The sequence below is a fragment of the Ochotona curzoniae genome, unplaced genomic scaffold, assembly GCF_017591425.1.
Source record: "Ochotona curzoniae isolate NIBS_2020 unplaced genomic scaffold, NIBS_Ocur_1.0 contig_2754, whole genome shotgun sequence".
Lineage (NCBI taxonomy): Eukaryota > Metazoa > Chordata > Mammalia > Lagomorpha > Ochotonidae > Ochotona > Ochotona curzoniae.
In genome coordinates, this window is record NW_024465582.1 from 16,161,051 (window position 1) to 16,181,282 (window position 20,232).

General features: G+C 36.7%; 1 protein-coding gene across 3 annotated transcripts in view; it reads right to left on the reverse strand.

The window, feature by feature from the left end:
* Positions 1 to 20,232, reverse strand: part of LMBRD2 (LMBR1 domain containing 2) — a 39,497-nt gene continuing 19,265 nt past the window's right edge. For 2 of the 3 annotated variants that reach the window (XM_040977463.1, XM_040977464.1), the window contains exons 7-18: positions 19,900 to 19,974; positions 18,686 to 18,799; positions 18,145 to 18,328; positions 14,938 to 15,119; positions 14,291 to 14,424; positions 13,247 to 13,352; positions 12,244 to 12,341; positions 10,209 to 10,312; positions 9,096 to 9,142; positions 7,862 to 7,967; positions 5,678 to 5,807; positions 1 to 181 (exon numbers count right to left, since the gene is read on the reverse strand). In XM_040977463.1, coding sequence (XP_040833397.1) covers positions 121 to 181; positions 5,678 to 5,807; positions 7,862 to 7,967; positions 9,096 to 9,142; positions 10,209 to 10,312; positions 12,244 to 12,341; positions 13,247 to 13,352; positions 14,291 to 14,424; positions 14,938 to 15,119; positions 18,145 to 18,328; positions 18,686 to 18,799; positions 19,900 to 19,974 — 1,341 coding nt within the window. In that variant the 3' untranslated portion in view covers positions 1 to 120. Of the gene's footprint in view, positions 182 to 5,677; positions 5,808 to 7,861; positions 7,968 to 9,095; positions 9,162 to 10,208; positions 10,313 to 12,243; positions 12,342 to 13,246; positions 13,353 to 14,290; positions 14,425 to 14,937; positions 15,120 to 18,144; positions 18,329 to 18,685; positions 18,800 to 19,899; positions 19,975 to 20,232 lie in introns of all 3 variants that reach the window. The other variant, XR_005883528.1, reaches the window with a different exon arrangement.

Genomic DNA, 20,232 nt, shown 5'->3' on the forward strand with positions numbered 1-20,232 from the left:
TATATAATCCTGGAAGTTTACACTGAGAATACAAAGCAAACTGCATAGCACACAGATGTTCGTGGAGACTGAATTGATGTGTTGATCTTGGTTAGTTGTTCTACACCTTTTTTTCAGAATTTAAACATCATCAAACATTCCCTTGTGAGACATTGAAAGATATCGTCCACCAGGCTGATACCTAAAAGGTGAACATAAAGAATCAGTCTGAGACAGCAAAAAACAATAAGAGGAAGAAAAAAATCAGTAACATTAAAAAGAACTGGCTAAATACTTCATAAACAATGTGAAGTCTTCTAGTAGCTGAGAGCAGAAACCTGCCCTCCAAGGATATTACCCAAAACGATAATTAATAATTACAAATCAATCAGCAACTCTTTTTCTCTCTGGAGCACAAGTGCAACAGAATGAAGGAGAGGACCTAAGATGGTTTGACAGGGAAAACATGTGCTGATTCTGACCACAGAATAACAGAGGAAAACTGGTCACACTGCAGTTCCCAGGGTGCAGCTGGAGCTAAATCTGCAGTGGAAGTCTACAAAAAGCAGACAAATGCCTAGAGGAGGGCAGAAAACCCAGTCTTGCAGCAGTGAGCAGGATACTGTCAGTGACTCCTGCACTTGGGGACTGGAGGGAACATGGTTTTCCTGGAGCTAAGCACCCACAACCACAGGGAGAAAACACCATCTCAATAGGAGCACAAGCCATTGCAACACTGCCCAACTGGAGCAGTTAATTCAACATTTCCCAGTGAGTTTGAGACTGGTCTGTGGAGTTGGCAGGGGACAGGGTGGCCACTCAAGCCCCCGAAGCACTCTCCTAGCTCTCTATTAAGATATTTGGACTCTACTTGTCAAGGTGGAGCACTGACCAATCTCTAATGGTGAGGCAGATGGTTTGGAGTATGTTCTGGCTCATTTGTTGAATGGGGGAGGCTTGAGAAGATTAGGGTAGGTCGCCTGCTTCCTGTGACTGTGGGAGTCCTGTGTTCTGTGACTGTGGTAGAGGGTGCAAACAGCTGCAGAACCCACCAGTACACGTGAGATGCAAAGGGAGGGGTGTGAGCCTAGTAGGGAGGCAGTGCAGGCGCGCCTGCTGGGTCACTGCTCCCACTGGTGAGTGTGAGAGCTGAGACTAGAGGCAGACCAGGCCGGGTGTGCTACAGCACCTATTGGCCTGCATTTGAACTGGGCTAGGGGGAGAGCCAAGCTGGGCTAACTGACTCTATCTACTGGTGAATGCATGAGCTGGTTGAGCAAGCCACAGCATGAGGGGCATGTACAGGGACTGGAGGCAAATCCTGTCAAGCTGGATTGCAGAACCACCTGGAGAACGCAAGATCTGGGAATGGGAGTGGGTCCAGTAAATAAACTATGGGCACCTCTCTGATGGGCTGCAATTTCTACTGGTGAGTACAAGAACCAGAGCTGGGGGCGGGCCTGGTTAGACAGGCAGTAGCACCCACCAGCATGAGTGTGGGCTGGATATTGGGATTGGTTGGGTTGAACTAGGCCTCAATGGCCATTGATGTGTATCAGAGCTGAATGGGATGTGGAATACACTGGACCAGCCTGCTGCACATACTAGTAAGCACAGGAACCAGGGCTGAGGGTGGGCTTGGTAGGTGTTATTTGGGATCACTCCCACTAGACTACAATTCCTGCTGGAGTACGAGAGGGCCGAGTTCATAGTGGGCAGGGTTGGGCTGGGCCACAGCATCCATTGTTTTACATAAGAGATGAAGACAGAGACAGAACTGAACCAGCAACTGCCACTACCAGTGTGTGTAGGTTGATGTGGGTGACAGACTGAGCCAGACTCCATACTGGTATGCACACACAAGAGTCAGAACTGGGACCACCTCAGATGGAGTTTCTTTGGGAATTTCCCCAGCTGAACCACTGGATTCAGAATTCCAACCATGTGGGGAATTGCAGGATCTGTGGACTGACTATAGAGTGCACATGTGAGAACTGGGCCTCCTCAGGGGATAAGATAGAACAGTGGATGGCACACCCAGATGCACATGGAAGATATGGCAGTCCATTGGTGTCTGCAGAGGACATCTTGTACCAGTGCAGAGGGAAGGCAGAATAAATTGGACAACTACCCCAGCCAAGCATTGACAGCAAATATCTGAGCAAATGGAGATTCTAATGTGGACTATGTCAGCCAATGAGCCTTAGAAGCATTTCCTCTTCCTTGGAGCAGCGAGACTGACAGCATCTCAGAATAATCAAATCCACTTGAACAGAACTCTTGGAGCATGTTCCCTGTTGGGGACCCTGAAATGATATCAGATGGCCATTCCCCATGCTGGGATGCAAAAGGATGCAAAAGAAAATTTGGAAACAATGGTCTCACCCACTTTCCCCTAACCCTTGATCCTTCCCACCCTGATCAACTATGTAAACATCATCAAAGAAAGAAAAAAAAAAAAAAGAAAAGAAAGAAAAAAAAAAGAAAGAAGAAATTCTGTATGTCAAATAAAAAAAGCCAGTGGAAATCCCTGCCTTGGTGTGGCAGAATAAAGAATTTTGGAGCTAGGAGACAAACCCTTGGAAATAGCTCAGTAAGACAAAAGAGAAGAAAAACTAGACAAAGCAAAAAAAAAAAAAAAAGTGCCTCAAAATATTAAAACAACTACAAGGGAGGGAATCCTCCCGAACTCCTCCTATGAGGTCAATATCACCTTAATTCTAAAACCAGAAAAACACTGTAAGAAAGAGAACTTCAGATCAATATCCCTGATGAACACAGATGTGAAACCCCTCAAGAAAATGCTAATTACATCGAACAACACATCAGAAAGAACTTTCACATGGACTAAGTGAAATTTATTCCAAGTATATAGGGATAATTAAACATATGCAAATCAATAAACTAACAAAGAGAGGAATAAAAAAACAATTATCTGAATAGGTGCAGAGAGAGCGTTTGATAAAATTCAACATCCTTTCATGATGAAAATGTTAAGCAAACTGGGTAGAGAAGAAACATTCTGAAACACATGCAAGGCAGTTAAAGCAAACTCACAGCCATCATCATCCTAAACGAGGAAAAGCTGGAAGCATTTCCACTAAGATCTGACATAAGACAAGGATGCCCACTTTCGTCCTTGTTATTTAATACACATTTTAGAAAATTTTAGCCAGATCCATTAGACAAGAAAAAGAAATCAAAAGCATACAAATTGGAAAGGAGGAAGTCAAGTTACTCCTGTTTGTAGATAACATGATTTCATATAGAGAGGAATCAAACACTCTTCTAAGAGACTATTGGAATTCACAAAAGAGTTTGGTAAAGTTGCAGGTTATAAAACTGACACACACAAAAAATCAATAGCCTTTGTATCTACAAACAATGCCATGGCTGAGAAAAAATGAGTAGCATCAGTACCACTGACTATAGCTTAAAAATTTTTAAATACTTTGGAATAAATTAAGCCAAGGAAGTCAAAATCTCTACAAAGAAAATTCCAAAACATTAAAGAAATAAACAGAAGAATACACACAAAAAAGGGGAAAATCTTCCAGGTTCATGGTTTGGAAGAATAATACCACAATGTCCATGTTACCCAAAACAATTTACAGATTCAATATAATCCCACTCAAAATACCCAGGACATTCTTCTCAGATCTAGAAAAAATGATGCTAAAATTCAAATGGAAACACAAGAGACCTTGAATAGCTAAAGCATTCTTAGACAATGAAAGCAAAGTTGAAGGCAATTATAATACCTGATCTCAGGATACCACAGAGCATTTATAATAAAAACAGTCTGGTTCTGTAACAAAGATACACATACAGGCCAATGAAAAAGAATAGAAGCCCCAGAAATCAATCCAACCATCTACAACCAACTAATCTTTGATAAACGAGCTAAAATCAATTCTTGGAAAAAACAATCTCTTACCTTATACACAAATCAATTCAAAAAGGATCAAGGATCTAAATGTGTAACCTGATATCATCAAATTAATAGAGAAAAACAAGGGAAACAGCAAGACACTAGCAAAGGAAAGATTTCCTAGCAAAGATGAACAGATAATAAAGATAAAAATAGACAAACGGGATTACATCAAGCAAAGAAGTTTCCACACTTCAGAGGAAACACTGGACAAAGTGAAGAGGCGAGCAACAGAATGGGAAAAAATATGTGCAAATTACACAACTGAAAAACAATTAATATCCAGGATCCACCACAACAAAAAACCAACAATCCAGTACAGAAATGGGCAAGGGACATGACCAGGCATTTTTCAAAGGATGGAATACATGAAAAAATGCTCAGAATCACCAAGGCAACAGGGAAATGCAAATAAAAACCACAGTGAGGTTTCACCTCACCCCAGTTAGAATGGTTATCATTCAAACATCAAAAAACAATAAATGCTGGTCAGGATATCGGGGGAAAGGAACACTGATACACTGATGGTGGCAATGTAAACTACTACAACCATTATGGATGGAAGACAGTAAGGAAATTACCCAGAAATCTGAAAATGGATCTGCAACATAACCCAGCCATCTCACTCCCGGAAATTTACCCACGTGAAATGAAATTAGTACATGAAAAAGTTGTTCACATTCCCATGTTTATTACATTTCAATTCGGAATCTAACCAGATCATCAACTAATGATTAGGTAAAGAAAATGTGACACATACGCACTGTGGAATACTAGCCACCCATGAAAAAGAATAAAATCCTGTCTTTTGCAACAATGTGGATGCAACTAGAACCAATATGCTTAGTGAAATGTCTCAGCTCCAGAAAGTCAGATATTATATATTTTGTCTAATTTGTTGTAACTAATATAGAATACAAAAGATATATTGGAATGAAACAGAATCTTGTGATTTGATTACTATTTTTTCCCTTGCTTATACTCCTGTAGAAATGGAGTCTTTCTATGTTTTACTCATTGGATATTATGGTTAGTGGTGCATTAAACCTGTGATTATGGAGTGGATTAAAATCATGGTTTTACTAAACCTGAAAAATAAAAGAAAGGAAAGAGGGAGGGAAACTGAAACAGAAGGAAGCATTGTTATCAGAATTGGTCCTATAAAATATGTTCTCTTTGTATCAAATTTTTTTAAATGACAGTTATAAAAAAAGAGGATATAAGACATATCCAGATTAATTTGATAATAATTCTCAATTGTTCAATATAAGCAGAATGTGTTTTTTTTGCTCCTTATAGGCAACAACAGGTAAACATCTTCATGCAAATGCTATTTTGCTTTTAATTATTTCCTCATAGCAGAATTATTTCCATCATGCAGACAGAGTTGAATGCTTGACCTGTCATTTACAAGTTCTGTGATCCTATTCAACTTAATTTATAATACATTTCATAAACAAGACTGTTAGAAGCAGGCATATAAACATTACTATGAATCCTTGTTATTATAATTTAATTCCTTTTAAATTTATACCACTTTGTGCTGTATGACGACACCAATTTCAGTTACGACTACTGAATGATGTAATTTCTCAAATTAGAAGAGACAAGAAGGTAGAAAAATTACTTGATATGCTTTTAAGTTAGTGGTAATGATGATCATTTTCCTTATGTTTGAGTATTAGTGATTTTTAACCTTGAGGACTCATTGTGCTATTAGATTCTGGAGGAATCTAACAGAGCCAAAATGACACAACAGCGACTTACCTCCCTGACTCAGACTCAAGCGCATCATCAGTGAACGTTTCTGCATTAAAATCCAAAGGTTCTGCATCTTGGAGAAGCTCTATGCGGTCCCTTTCAGTTTTATTATTGGCCCTGGTATATTTGGATACTGCTGCAAAAGGAGGGAAAAAATATTTACTTCCTCCTTCCTCTTAACATACAGGTTACAGTTGATCAGTTGATAGATTCACAGAAAAATCAATATTCTAAAGGATCTGAATAGCATGGAGAGAAATAAAACAAGACAACTACAGGGCTCACTAAATGATTAAAATTATGAACAGCATAACAGAAAATGTGAAGGAATTTCCCTAGTCTTGTAGCTAGCCTAATCTCAAAGACAGATATACATGATATTTATATTAGAATATAAAATTATGTTACTAAATTATTCATTATCAGAGAGAATATTATCAAAGAGAATATTATCTTGGGAGCTGGGACTTGACGGTATCAGTATAATCAACTCAAGCTCTTACAGAAACATCTTAGTCTTTGTCCATGAGGAATAAGGCAAGCAATGACTAACAGATTCAAAATGCATGGGGTCAGCATGAAGGTACAGCAAGCTGATCCTCTGCCCTGTGGTGCCAGCATTCCCTACAGGCATTGGTTCTGGGCCCAGCTGCTCCACTTCCAGGCCAGCTTTAAGTTTGTGGCCTGGGAAAGCACCAGAGGTTGGGACCCTGCACCTGCGGGAGACCCAGAGGAAGCTCCTGGCTCCCAGCTTAGGATTAGTTCAGCTCTGCCTGTTGCAGTCATTTGGGAAGTGAACAAGTGGATAAAGATCTCTCTCTCCCTCTGTCTCTCTTAATCTCTCCTTCATTCTGTAAAATAATCTGCCTTTCAAATAAAAATAATAAATAAATCTTTAAAACAAAAAAATGCATGCTACAAATTTAAAATCAAAATTTTCTAGTAGCTACATTAAACAGAAAAAAGAAATAGATTAAAATTAATTTTAATATATTTAAATTAACATAACCAAAACATCATTTCAACCTAGGGTACCAGCTACATTTTATATGCTCAACAGCTACAGGTAGCTAAATGGTTACCATACTGGTTGGATACAGCTCTGCAATTAATTGTCCTATTTTAATTTTCTCATTAACAAACTAAGTTCTTTCAGTGTTGTTTTAAATAATCCAATTATCAAAAAATTCAATTATCCTTAAAACAACTTAATGATAGAGATCTTTAACTTAAGGCAAGTCATTAATATTCTTAATTTGTCCTCTTGAACTAAGCCCTAAATGTAAGCCACTTTATCTTTTCATCATTTCAAGTAGTGTTGCCTATGAAATTCTAGGTTTTCTCTAACTCAACATTCCAAAGTTTTTCTTACTTCTTACCATCTTCCCATTCACCCTGATATTTCCAGGCTCTAAACTTCCCCTCTGGTAACCAAGAGCCCAAATTCCTTCACTGATCTTTCCCTCTAGTTTTCAACTTCAACTAAAGCTTTAGCCTTCCCCTATTTATTGTACACTAAATGTCATTTAAACACATTTTCTTTTTAGCACAGTCAGTGCCCATTTTTGGCTCTCGTCATTTCTTGACTGGACTGCCAAAATGACTCCGAAATGGTTTCTAAGTCTTGTAAAATTGTGCTTTATGTGGCCATGAAATCCTTCCTTTTAAACCAAAAATCTTCATGCTTCTTCATAGACTGAAGTCACATCTCCAGGACAAAATCAACACTTTGGAGCAGACCGTACCTGTTTCTTGACACTGTGGCCTCTTATCAGTGTCTAAGGCTTGAGCTGTAGTAACAAAGAAAAGCAAGCACTTCTTCAAAGGTTCTCTCAGGTAACGATGTCCTGCATGCATTCTCCCTTCGAATTAAAACACCCCTTACTGGAACCTCAGTGGTAGAGCGCTCTCAACGATATTATTGCTAAAAGACAAATATCCATTGCCTGCTTCTTGCTCAGTGCAAGGTTTAACACAGGTTTCTTGGTACCTCCTCAAAGGCAAATGGCTTCTGTCTCATTTTAGTGTAACTAGTCACTGGTCTCCTTCCCCTCCTACCTGTGTTTTCCCTAGCATATACTGAGGAACGTAAGAAAGTAAAGTCATTGTAGATACATACAATTCTAACTGTCAATCTTGCTTTGCAAGCAAGCTTAAGAAAAAAGCAAACTAAAAAAATAAACAACTTACATCGGTTAGTACTAACATCTGAGAAATTGGACTCTTTCAGATCCATGTAAGTATTTCTGTTTCTTGTGGAATCTTCTCTGTTGTGTCCATAACGTTCTTTCCACTCCTAGAGAGGAGATATAAATATAAAATAAAAGGACTGGACATTTGTAAGTGCCAAGAGGTTGTAGACACAGGATTCTTTTCATGTGAAATTTATTAGCACTTAGTGTAGTTATAGTGTATTTAAAATTCTGTCATGGTTTTTATCATTAAAATTAATCTCTGTAAGTTTTAACTTTTAATGAAGAAATTCACAGTTTTGCTAGCTATCATTATAAAAAATTATTTTGTCCAAATAACAATATTACAACTATAAGCTTGCCACAGTTATGTAAAAGTATGAAAACCTGCAATAATGAAAAAGATATTATCAAATTTTCCTTCACTCAAATCAACTAAACATATATAGGATTTGAAAAGTCATTTCCAGTAACAAAATTTAAGTTATTTAAAAGCACAATTAGACTATGACTCATATGGAATTAAAGCTATCTCAAATGCAATAAAACAGCTTCTCCTACCCATCCAATCTTAGACTAGAAAGCTCGGAAAGGTGATTTAATTCAACCTTTCAGGCAAAACAGTCTCACTTGACTAGGCAACATTGAATTTTCTGTCTGAGCAACTTATCGCAATTTTGGTAAGCCGTGAAATTTCCCTGCTGTCTTACATAATGTTTGGACTTAGTTTGCAATTTCACCAACAATGTATAAAGGAACCATTCTGCTTAATGAAAAAAGCCAGTCCCCAAAAGAAAATATCATATACATTCTCTGACATGTGGTAGTTAAGATATAAAAAAACGTAAGAATGAAAGTTCAGAACAATATCTTATGATTTGGTTATTACTTATGGCCAGCAGAACATTGGTCTCTGTACTTTCACTTGCTGAACATTACGATTAGTGGTGCACTAAACCTGTGACTATAAAATAAATTGAAATTATTCTAAAAATTAAAAGCAAATAAGGAAGAAAGCAGATTGAAGTATGGAGGATTTGGGGGGGTATGGTTATCTTCTTAAAATCATATCTATAAAATATATATGAATCTGTCCATATTAGTAAAAATTTTAAATAATACATTTTATCACTGTTGTTTTGTCCTGAGCCAATCATTCAAAATACGTAAGACTCTCATGATATTTCACGTTTATTTTCAGCTTATGGCAATTTAATAAACACTGCACTTACTCTTCTTCGAGTTTCACCTTCTTCTTGCCTTTGCCGCTTTCTCTTCTCTAGAGACAGAAAAATGACCTCAAATTTGGTATAACATGGTTTAATTAGACATTGAAAAAATGATCACAAAATCAAATGCAATATTCTAATGTTGGAAAAGAGCTGAGAGAACACCTCATGTACATGGGATAAAGATACTCTCCTTCTTGGAGATGGCCCCACTATCTCCAGCTGAACAGCTCTTTTAAAAGACATTCATTCTTTATGGTAAACTGATATTTGTTTCTCTGTAACTTCTATTTTCTTTTAGTCCTATTTTAAATTCATATTTTTTTCCTGTTATCAGAGTCTTTCATTAGTTTCTTGAGGTTACATATTTGGTGCTTTTCCCCCCTTTGTCCATAGCATGTAGTCTATAAATGTATCATTCTGGCTGTCCCTGTCTAATTTTATTCTAGTTATCAATCTTGTTCTAAAAAAAAAATTCACCCAGGATTTGATGTGATGTACCAGATGAGAACTAATTAATGCAAAACAAAGAGGCATCAACTCGATATTATTTTCCAAGGAGAGTGCATGAAGGCTGTATCAGCTTTTGTGGAGAATGTCTAACAACCAATGTCCCATCATATTTTATCCCTATCCTAGCATCATTAAATGCCAGTAAATTCAATATATTGTTTGGGATTATGTCTAGTACACTGCTGGATACTCTAATAGACTGTTTAAAAGACTTAGCTTGAATGATTTTCCATGCAGTATCACTTACACTTCCTTAAATTAATTTGGCTTATAATTATGTAGAACTTGGCAAATATATTTCTAACCAAGTAGTAAAAACTCTGACACTGTACAAGGTTTTATTAATTGTAAAGAGAAGGAGATACACAGAGAAAGATCTTCTGTCCACTGGTTTACTCTCCAAGTGGTCACAACAGCCTGAGCTAAGTCAATCTGAAGCCAAGAGCCAGAAGCTCTTTTTGATAAAACGGCTGTTGGAAGATTTTTAGCTTAAAAACTATATTGGTATTCTCTTCAAATAGGTTAAATGATTTGTTAATTATATATTTTGCATTTATACCTTAAAAGTATCTTTCCTCTTTTATCTTAAAAGGCAAATCTTACCTCGTTTAATTAGTTCTTTTCCTTCATCAATTAAGTCTGATGTCATATCATTATCTCCCATGAACTGCTGGAAACCAAGCAGATTCAAACAACGGGTCCCCAAACTAATAAAAATAGATTAAAAGAAAAAAAGAGCATCATTTCACATTGTGTTCCTTGGGCCTATTATTCTCCCCCAAAGAAGCCTATACTTCAGTACCACTCAAGTTGGCAAGTAATAGAGTCACTTTAAACTAATTTAAACATTTTTAAAGATGATTTTATTTACTTGAAAATCAGACAGTTAGAAAACTTCCATTCACTGGTTGGTTCTCTAGTGATGTAATAACCAAAGCTGTGCAGGTCAAAACCAGAAGCTAGGAACCCATCTAATCTCCCACTTGGGAGGTAAGAATGCAACTACTTATCCATCAATAGCTTCCTCCCAGCCTTGCGTCAGCAAGAATCTGGAATGGAAAGGGAGCCAGAGCCCCAACCAGGCATTTCAATAAGGAGTGTGGGCACATCAAGTAATGTTTTAGGCACTATGCCAAATGCTCCATTCCTGTGTGTGTTTTTTTTTTTAAGAATTATTCTTTTATTGGAAAGGCAGATATACAGAGAGGAGGAGAGACAGAGGTTCACTCTGAGCTATTCTGTACCTTGATTCACTCCCCAAGCGGCCATTAGGCTATTGTGCTGGGCCCTCCACTCCTGTTTTTTAAGAAGTACTTTCTGTCCCTTTTCTAAAAACTTTATCCCCAAGACTTCCTTGAATAGGATATAAACTATTCTCAGACTTCTTACATTAACTCAGGCCATGAGAACACCTTCAGAACACAACTGTACCAGGATGCTCCATGTTGTCTATGATAAGAGCAACTTGCTCTTATATTCACATAGCAGTTTCAACACTGAAATATACATTCATAACTTCCAAGAATAGAATATTCTGGCTTAGAAAGGATTAATTATGCAAATTCATTTTCATGTTCTATGAATTAATTCTAATTTATTTGAAATGTAGAGAAAAGTTTCTTATCTGCTACTTCTTCTAAAAGAAGTGTTTATTAATATAAAGACAACTTTTATGCATTCCATAGGTATAATTCTCCCTCACTCCTGTGCTTTCCTAACATTTCTCGCTTCCTTCCCTCTCCTCATCAGTTTTTGCAGAAATAATTTTAACCCACTTTGTATTCACAGCATAATTTTCCACTAATCATAATATTCAGCATGTAAAAAGTGGGAAGATCATACTTCTGCAGGAATGTAAATGGGGCTAAAAGTGACAATCATATCCTAAAGTGACTGTTTCATTCCTATATCATTTTTGGCATTCTATATTAGCTACCAGATAACACAGAAATTATATATGCCCACAACTGTTGTGGGTTAGCTGGAGCCAGGAGCCAGGAACTCAACCCAGCAGGGGGCAGGGCCCAGCTGCCCAAGCCAGCACCTGCTGCCTCCAAGGGTGTACAGCATGAAACAGGAAGAGGAGGCAGGACCTGAGCCCAGGGTACCATACTGTTACACCAGATGCTTGCTCCAGTCAACGAGCCTTTAAGTAATGTTGTACTTGGGGATTATTACGCTGTATCATGTTTTCATTGATTTTGTACCCTACCACCTGCCAAACTCTTAGGATTTCCAGTAGAGTATTGATTGAGTCTTCTGATGCTCCTATGGATAGAACCATGTCATCTGTAAATAGGGAAAATTCTAATTCCTCAATTCCAGTTTGAATTCCCTTCATTTCTTTTTCTTAACTAACTCCAGCCAGGACTTCCAATGATACATTGAATAGCAATTGTGAAAGCGGACATCTTTGTCTACTTTCAGATCTTAGTGGGAAAGCTTCCAACGTTTCCCCATTTAGTATATTGCTGATATTGAGTTGTTTGCATATTGCTTAAAACTATCCCTGTCTCTCCAAAAGTTGCAGTAAAACAAAGAACTACTAAAATCTAACAGGTAAACACCAAGTTTCAAGTAGAAGTGATATCCATACCCAACCAAAAGTACTGAGAAAAACTAAAGTTAACATTCTTACCTAAAATAAGTAGCAATGCAGAGAATTACCACCAGCATTGGATAGTATATATAGAATCCATCTGCAATAAAGGATAAAACTTTCATGGACCCCATAATCTGAAGAGCAAGAAAAAAGTAAATTAAATCAGCATAGTTCTGTACTTTCATTTTTTTCCATCATTAGAAAATTTATCTATAGCCATCAATAAACTTAGACTAGTCAAAAAAGCAGAAGCAAATGAACCAAATGGACTGATTGAAGAATTGGCTCTTCATTGAAGTTGTAAGAAAAACTTGTATCTCACAAATATAACTAAAACTTTTTATAGATATTATAACTATAAATAAGAAAGTTAATAGTATCAATCAGGTCCTTTTATACTATTCAACCAATCTATATCACCTACAAAACTTTTTAAAATAGGAGAAATACTTTTTGTCTACTGGCAGCCATCAAGGAGTTATATGTCAGTGTTTAAAACATGTTGTATGGTATAAAAAGTGTTAAATAAATCCTTTAAAATGGAAAAACATTAAAAACAATAAAACAAACAAAATCACTTTATCCAGCCATTAACAATTACATATATGACCTTTAAAAGAAAGTTTTAGTTGTCTGAAAAAACCAAGTCAAATAAAACAAACAAAAAAAAGAATCTAATACACTACAGAATTTTTCTGCCAGCATTAAAATAAATTCTAAAGCAACAACATTACATATAGGCAAATAATCCAGAGGCAGACATTTAGTAACAGATGGGACACCTGCAACTCATATCAGAGCAGCTCAGGTCGAGCCTCTGCTCCCAATCCAGCTCCATGCTACCGTGCACTCTGCAAAGCAGCCATGATGGCTTAAGGAAGTAGGTCCCTGCTCCCAGTGTAGGATCCCTACATTGGGTCCCCATTTTCAGCCTCAATCTTTGCCAAACTGAATGTCTGTTACCAGAATGAATCAGAACGCAGCTCTCTGACGCCATCTGTCTCTGAAATAAAGGAATTTTAATATTCATGACACTTACAGATGTATAAGCAGTTGGCTGAGTATTCTGGTGAGAGATGGATGAGTCCATGTGAGTCAAACCCAAGAAATTAAGACACAATGGAGGAGTCAAACGACAAAATAACCTGCAGTAAATATTTATAAAAGCAGAACATAAGAAAAATGCTTTTTATATTATATTAAGAATATTTTGTGCCTAAAATGTTCATTAACTTGTGTAGTATATGAGAAATCCATAAAAAATAATGGAAAATGTGCATTATGAAAAAATTACACATCGATTTCAAAAATGTTTGCACTGAAGTAAACTTATGCTAATTTGTCATAAATGTGTCTAAACATAATCTAGTCTGAATAACCAAAATAGATATTAGTTGGAAAAGAGCCCTTATCAGAGAAACATGATTTTTGCTAAAACAGAAGCAAGAACAAATATCAGTGTCACTTAAAAGTTTATGGGGACAATGTCCCAAAGATACCAACATTTTAAAAATGACAGTTTGCTTTAAGAAGAGACAGACAACTTGTAAGTCCACAGTGGTAGATATTCCACATCAGTTTGAGAGGACAAAATTAACCCTGCTTACATCCTGTGTGAAAAAGACAAATTAGGAACAGCACACGTTTCAACTGGCTCAGCTTATATATCTGTGACTAAAAAAAAATTAGCTACAAAATGAATACCAAAACTATTATGTCCAGATCAGCCATTCTCTTAAAATCAAACCTTCTCAGGAAAGATTATTCCTGTAGGTTCTCTCCTTTTTGTCAGGCCACAGAATCTCTGAACACTCACTGTAGCTCAGATTGACTCCGTAACCTCTGATTGTTGGTACTAAGTACTAATCTATCTGCTGAAGTTCTAATTCATAAATTCAGGCATACTGCACTTTTCTTCTCCCTAACCTCGCATACCTATTTCAACCCTAAATCTCAAGCAGAGTTTAGCTGCCAGTAAGCAGCTATCTATTATTTAAATCTAGTCAATGAACTCATAGAAAAACAGAATTCCAAAATATTTTTCTTTTTTTAAAAAAAAAAAAACAAACTCAACCCTACTTACATGCCACTGAAAAGAAGGCTGTAGGCATCAGTCTGGTGATGGGAAGCCAGGTAATAATAGTTAAATACACGAATCCTGAACACAGTCGAATAAACACAGATACTTAGAAAGAAGATGGAAAGAAAGCAGGCAATCTGGAAAAACCAAAAACAACAGTGTGAGACTAACAGATTTTAAACCATCACTTTATATACTATCACAAGCATTCTCCATTTCCAGCTGATATTTACTGATCAACAGTGTAAATATAGTAATAGAAACTTTTAAAATCACATTAAGAAAGTGAAATTATGAAAGTCATCTGCATCTCAGCAAGTTCAACCTCCTAAGGGCTTCAGCTCCAAATCTACCTCTTAAAGTCTGTTCTCCCATTTGCTTGGTAACTCTTCAAATGAAGGTAACCTGCAGCTCCGCTGGCATGGGGAGGACCAAAACACTTCCATAAACTCAGCCCATCCACACATGCTCTTTCCTCCTCACATACCGTCTTGAGTTTTTATGGTCTGTACACATTTATGAAGCTTCTTTTCAGAAGTATGCACAATATTACTGTGAGAACCATCAAAACTTTCATTTCAAGCTAGGACTATATGCAAAAGATACGACAGTTAAAAATCATATTTTTGACAGATGTAAAGCAAACTGACCTCGATATAAATATAATTGTAGGTTTTTTCTGCAAGCTGTATGAAGACTGCAAAGAGGGATAAGACAGGAGTAGTGCTAAAGAATGTGCACTCCGACCACACGACAATCACAGAAAAGATGGATAAAACCACAGCTAGGATTCTGTAAAACCATGGGCGTAACAGACATTCCCAATACCATTCTGGAAGATAAAAGAAATGCTTCAATTAGGAAAACTATAAAAAAAACAACAGAGTATTTAATTGTTTCAAAAAAAAAAAAAACAACTCCCCAAAATACTTAATTCCAAAGAGAAACATCAACTTTATGGAGGCAAAACTGACACTGCCCTAGCAAAATGATCATCAATCATGGGATAAAATTATGCTACGTACTTCCTGTTGTGGTTTACTGCGAACGAGGCATTAGTGCTCCAGCCTTCCTGCCAGACATGTAGAAACTGTATAATCATGTAGCAACATCAAATTCAAATCAGGGCCACTCAACAGAAAAATGAAGCATGCTTTTCAAAAGCCTCCATGTTACGATCCACAAATAAAGACTAAGAAAAAGTTTAGGTTAAAGGAGATGCAGAAGACCTGACAACAGAATGTACCATATGAGCCAGGATTGTTCTTTTTCCTTTCTTTTAACAAAGAATATTTTTTGATAAAAATTAGCAAAAGCTGAATCATGACTGTAAATAATAGTATAGTGCCCATATTTGTTTCCTGATTTGTGATAGAAAGTGTCTTTATTGTTAGAAAGTGTACATTGAAAGCACTGATGGGCAGAGTTACCAAATCTGGATACAATTAAGGTAAAATTCAAGACTATACATTGAGAAGGATAAACCGAATGAGTATGGTGAAATGTTAACATTTAAAGACCATGAGTTAAGATTGTATGGGAATATTTCAGAGGATTCTGGTTTTAACTGTGGATTTAGGTAAACACAAAGAAATAAAGGGCCCAGCACCAATAGCCTAGCAGCTAAAGTCCCTGCCTTGCACATGCCAGGATCCCATATGGGCACTGGTTCTAATCCTGGCATCCCTGCTTCCGATCCACCTCCCTGCTTGTGGCCTGGGAAAACAGCAGTGGACACCCCAAAGCCTTGGGACCCTGCACCCACGTGGGAGACCTGGAAGAAGTTCCTGGATCCTGGCTTTGGATTGGCTCAGCTCCAGCCACTGTGGCCGCTTGGGGAGTGGATTAATGGACAGATCTTCCTCCCTGTTTCTCCTGCTGGTTTCAGTTTCTGCATGTATGACCCTCCTTTCCATCAGGCAGGTCTCTCACTTTCTTTACATAATGATTTTGTCATCTATCCCCAGTGAACCTAAGCTACTCATCTCCATTGCTATCCCTACGTTCCACTGTCAGCAAGTCCAATCCTTTCATATAATCTCATTCCACCATCCTTGTCTCTGAACAAAACCTTTGTCTAGCAACCAACTGTAAGACTACACTTGCACCAGTTAGCCATTTAGTCTATCACTTTAAAAAAATTACTTAATACCCTTGTATCCTTATTTCCTTTCTTATTACCTATCTCAGACTGTACAGTCTTTGGGGATAGCTACTCTCTGTTCTCCCGGCTCCCTGGTGCCATGTTAGTTCACTGCGCTTGCTTTGTTAAGCCACATCCTTGTTAGGCCTGACTTCCTGGCCACTGTGAGCAGGCACATCAGACATTGCCAAAGAAAAACATACAACTTTGTTGACCAGCCTCACTTTAAATTCTTCATTACTAGCTTCAGGTGGGTTATCGGATCTGCCTGGTTAACCTACCATAATCCTTTCATTTTTCTGCAGGTCCACTTTTAGGTAACTATTTTGTACCTTTTCTTTCCTCCTCAAATATCAAAAAATCATCTCTTTTATATCCACTAAGAAAAAAAAAAATTTTTTAAGGTGATTCAGAGAACTTCCCCTAGTTTGCATCACTACAAGTCATCTACACCTGAAGTGTAACTAAGCCTTTCCTCCTCTTCTGATATTCTCCATTCACTGTTGCCCAGCTTACCTCTAACACTCATAAATACCATCCTAGAAATGCTTTACTGTCCCCAAGTTTCCTCTCTAATATTATTGCCAAACTGTAAGCCAGAACTTCTCTGACGCTCCATCCTTTATCTCCAGTCAATCTTCAGTCAACTATTGTCACTTTTCTCTGTTCTTTTACAAGAACACTAAGGGTCTACTATTCTGACTGCAATTATTCTCCATGCCCCTTTCAAAGTTCCAATCAGGTTTTTAAATTTTAAAGCCATCTTCACTTTACTAAAATACAATGATCCTATCTTAGCATTCATACTTGACCTGAACTTAATATTGGAAAAGTTACTTCGCATACTCTTGTCCTCAAAACATTTTTTTTAAAGATTTGCTTAATTATTTGAAATACTGAGAGACAGAGACAGAGAGAGAGAGATTGAATAAGCACGCTTTTATCCTCTGATTCACTCCTTAGATGGTGGCACAGGTTAGGCTAGACCAGGCCAAAGCCAGGAACCAGTGTGGGTGGCAGGAGCCCAAACATTTGGGCCATTCCTCGCAGCTCTTCCCAAGGCACTAGCAAAGAGCCAGATTAAAAATGAAGCAGCCAGGACTTGAACAGGCACCCACATGGGATGCTCGTGTCACAGGATGCTGGCACATTTTCTAGTTTTTTCTGCTGATTTCTCCTGAAAACAAAAAAACTTATTGCTAAATTCTGGAGTTCTTTAGGCTTATCTTCTCTATTCCAATCATTTCTTTACAGATTTTATCCGGACCCATGGCTCACTAAACATTAATGGCAACCAAATTTATATTTGCAGCCCAGAAGTTTCCACAAATGCCAATTGTTATAGCCAAATGCCTATTGAACATACTTATACTTTAATGTGTTTATTATTTGCTTTTCTCATTCCACATGACAGAAATGTTTGTCTTCTTAAATTGACATATGAAGCTCCCAACAATAGTACTAACATACTCAAGCCAGTAGACGTAGTACATATATTTTTGTATTGAATTCTGATTACTTATGAAATAATAGTGGAATTAATGGATTACATATAATGGGACAAGCAGAAGTTATTGGGGGGAAAGCTTATCATATACTGTGCTATAATCAAAACACAAGTAAAATTCTCAACTCTTCACTACTGAAACATATATATGTTTTTATGCAGAAAAAAATATAATAAAACTTGGAAATTTTGTATCAAATTACATACCAACTGTAGGAGTATAAAAATATTGGATAAGTCTATTTTCTGGCTCTGCTGGCTGAAAGGTGTGAATAAACTGACGAGTAGCAGTAGTTTCATTTTTTGCTACATCTTCTAAATAAAATGCTTGTTCCAAAAGAATTTGCCATTGTACTTGAGTTCGACGGTGCCTCTGAACTGAATAAATCACCTAGGAGGAGAAACATGGGCAGAGCCATTACTGCTCTGATGTAACAGTGGTTAACTCCCCATGAGGGAGTCCAATTTCATTGCCACAAGAAAGGAAGGTGCTAGCAGCATTTAATGTTTGGGTCTGAGGTGTTAATATCAAAATGATTCTATACAGATTTAACAGTATGCTCAATGAGTAACTCTCCCCAACACCATACCATTACCACCCCTGAGAAAAACAACACTCTAAAGAGGATTAAATCCAGGATCGAAGGCAATGATACACACATGCACTCAAAATCTCTTTGCTGCGGACAATTGTAAATCTAACAAATTATAAGTATGTAAAATAGCTACAACTAATAATCCAAATTACCTGTTTATGCAATTTTACCAGACTTTTTTCACTTGGGTAAGTATTACGCTTTTCATCAAAATCTTCATAATCATCCATATTCCTACCCATTTTTTCCTGATACTCTGTAGGACACTAAAAGGAAGATTTTTAAAATATTAATGTAAAAAGACACAAAAATGATTTTGTTAAAAATCTTTCAGTCTTCAGCATCTGTAATTTTCTCAATAACATTTTCCTTTATTGGCATTCCCAAATAGATCTTGATCTTCTGGAATCTTTGCGAAATACTTTAAGAGACTCAATGAATTTCTTCTTCTTTCTTCTATCAATCTTTATGCTCAGATATACTATCTAGATATGGGTAGAAGCAAAGAAGTCTACACATGCGAAGCAACTAGTACTTAAGAGGATTATTCCAAGCAGATGCCAGATAAAACTTCCTACATAATATAGAAGAATTATCATAAACCTAAGATGCTGAATTTTTGAAAATGTAAAGAAAAATGAACATGTAGTTTAGAGTTACTACTGTACTAGTAGTAATTTGTTGTCTATATGAACCTTGGTAAGTTAGTTAACCTTCCTGGCAAGTCCTAAAAAAGTAGCAAACGTAACCATCATTATAGCCAAAATAAATGTGAGCTAATACTCAGTACCACAGATGGAAAATATAGGAAAGGAGATATTGTAATGCTTCTGTGGGCACCTACAGAAAAACAGAGAACTTAACAAATAATAATTTTTAGAATTATATCAATACTCCTAATTCAATATTAATATATTAAAATCTTAACTGTATGACATCTTATTAAATATGTTTTCAGTATTTCAAGTCATCCACTTAATGATACATGAACTGCGTATATTGCAAAATACATAGAAGAAGCAGATCGAAAGATATCAAACCCTTGTTAATTTTTTTGTAGGAGACACGCCTTCAGTAACCACATACAACAATGTTTGAAAAGTTACCTCCATTACTGTGTCATGGAGACTATTAGACATTACTTGACATCACAGTTATCTTCATATTTCCATGGAAAAAACCGCCAATAATTAACGCTAAGCTTGTAATAATAAGGGAAAATACCACTTAAAATTACTACTGATTTATGCTTCATATTTCCATGAACATATGTCAGAAAGACCTGAGCTACAGGGTTTTTTTTTTCATACTTTTCTGATGTTTTTAATAAATAGAATCTATACTTTCAATGAAAATATTTGATTACCTTCTTAAGTATTGTGTCCACACATTTTCTCAATGGATGGTTATACTTGATGCTTTCATTCACTTTACGAACCTCCTATAAGAACAGTAACACTGCTTTCAGTTCTATAAATCAGACGTTTCAAATAAGAATGCACTAAGTACTACAGACATTCTCACAAGTATAATTTAAACTCACATTACTTAGTATTACATGAAGTTCTTTTCACTGAACAAAGGTCCTTAAGTAAAATTGTAAGGTCAACAAATAGTCCTTATCTGGATCCTCATTTTTTTTATTATTACTTTCTAGATTTATTTCATTATCATTTGCTTACTTGGTACACAAAGATGA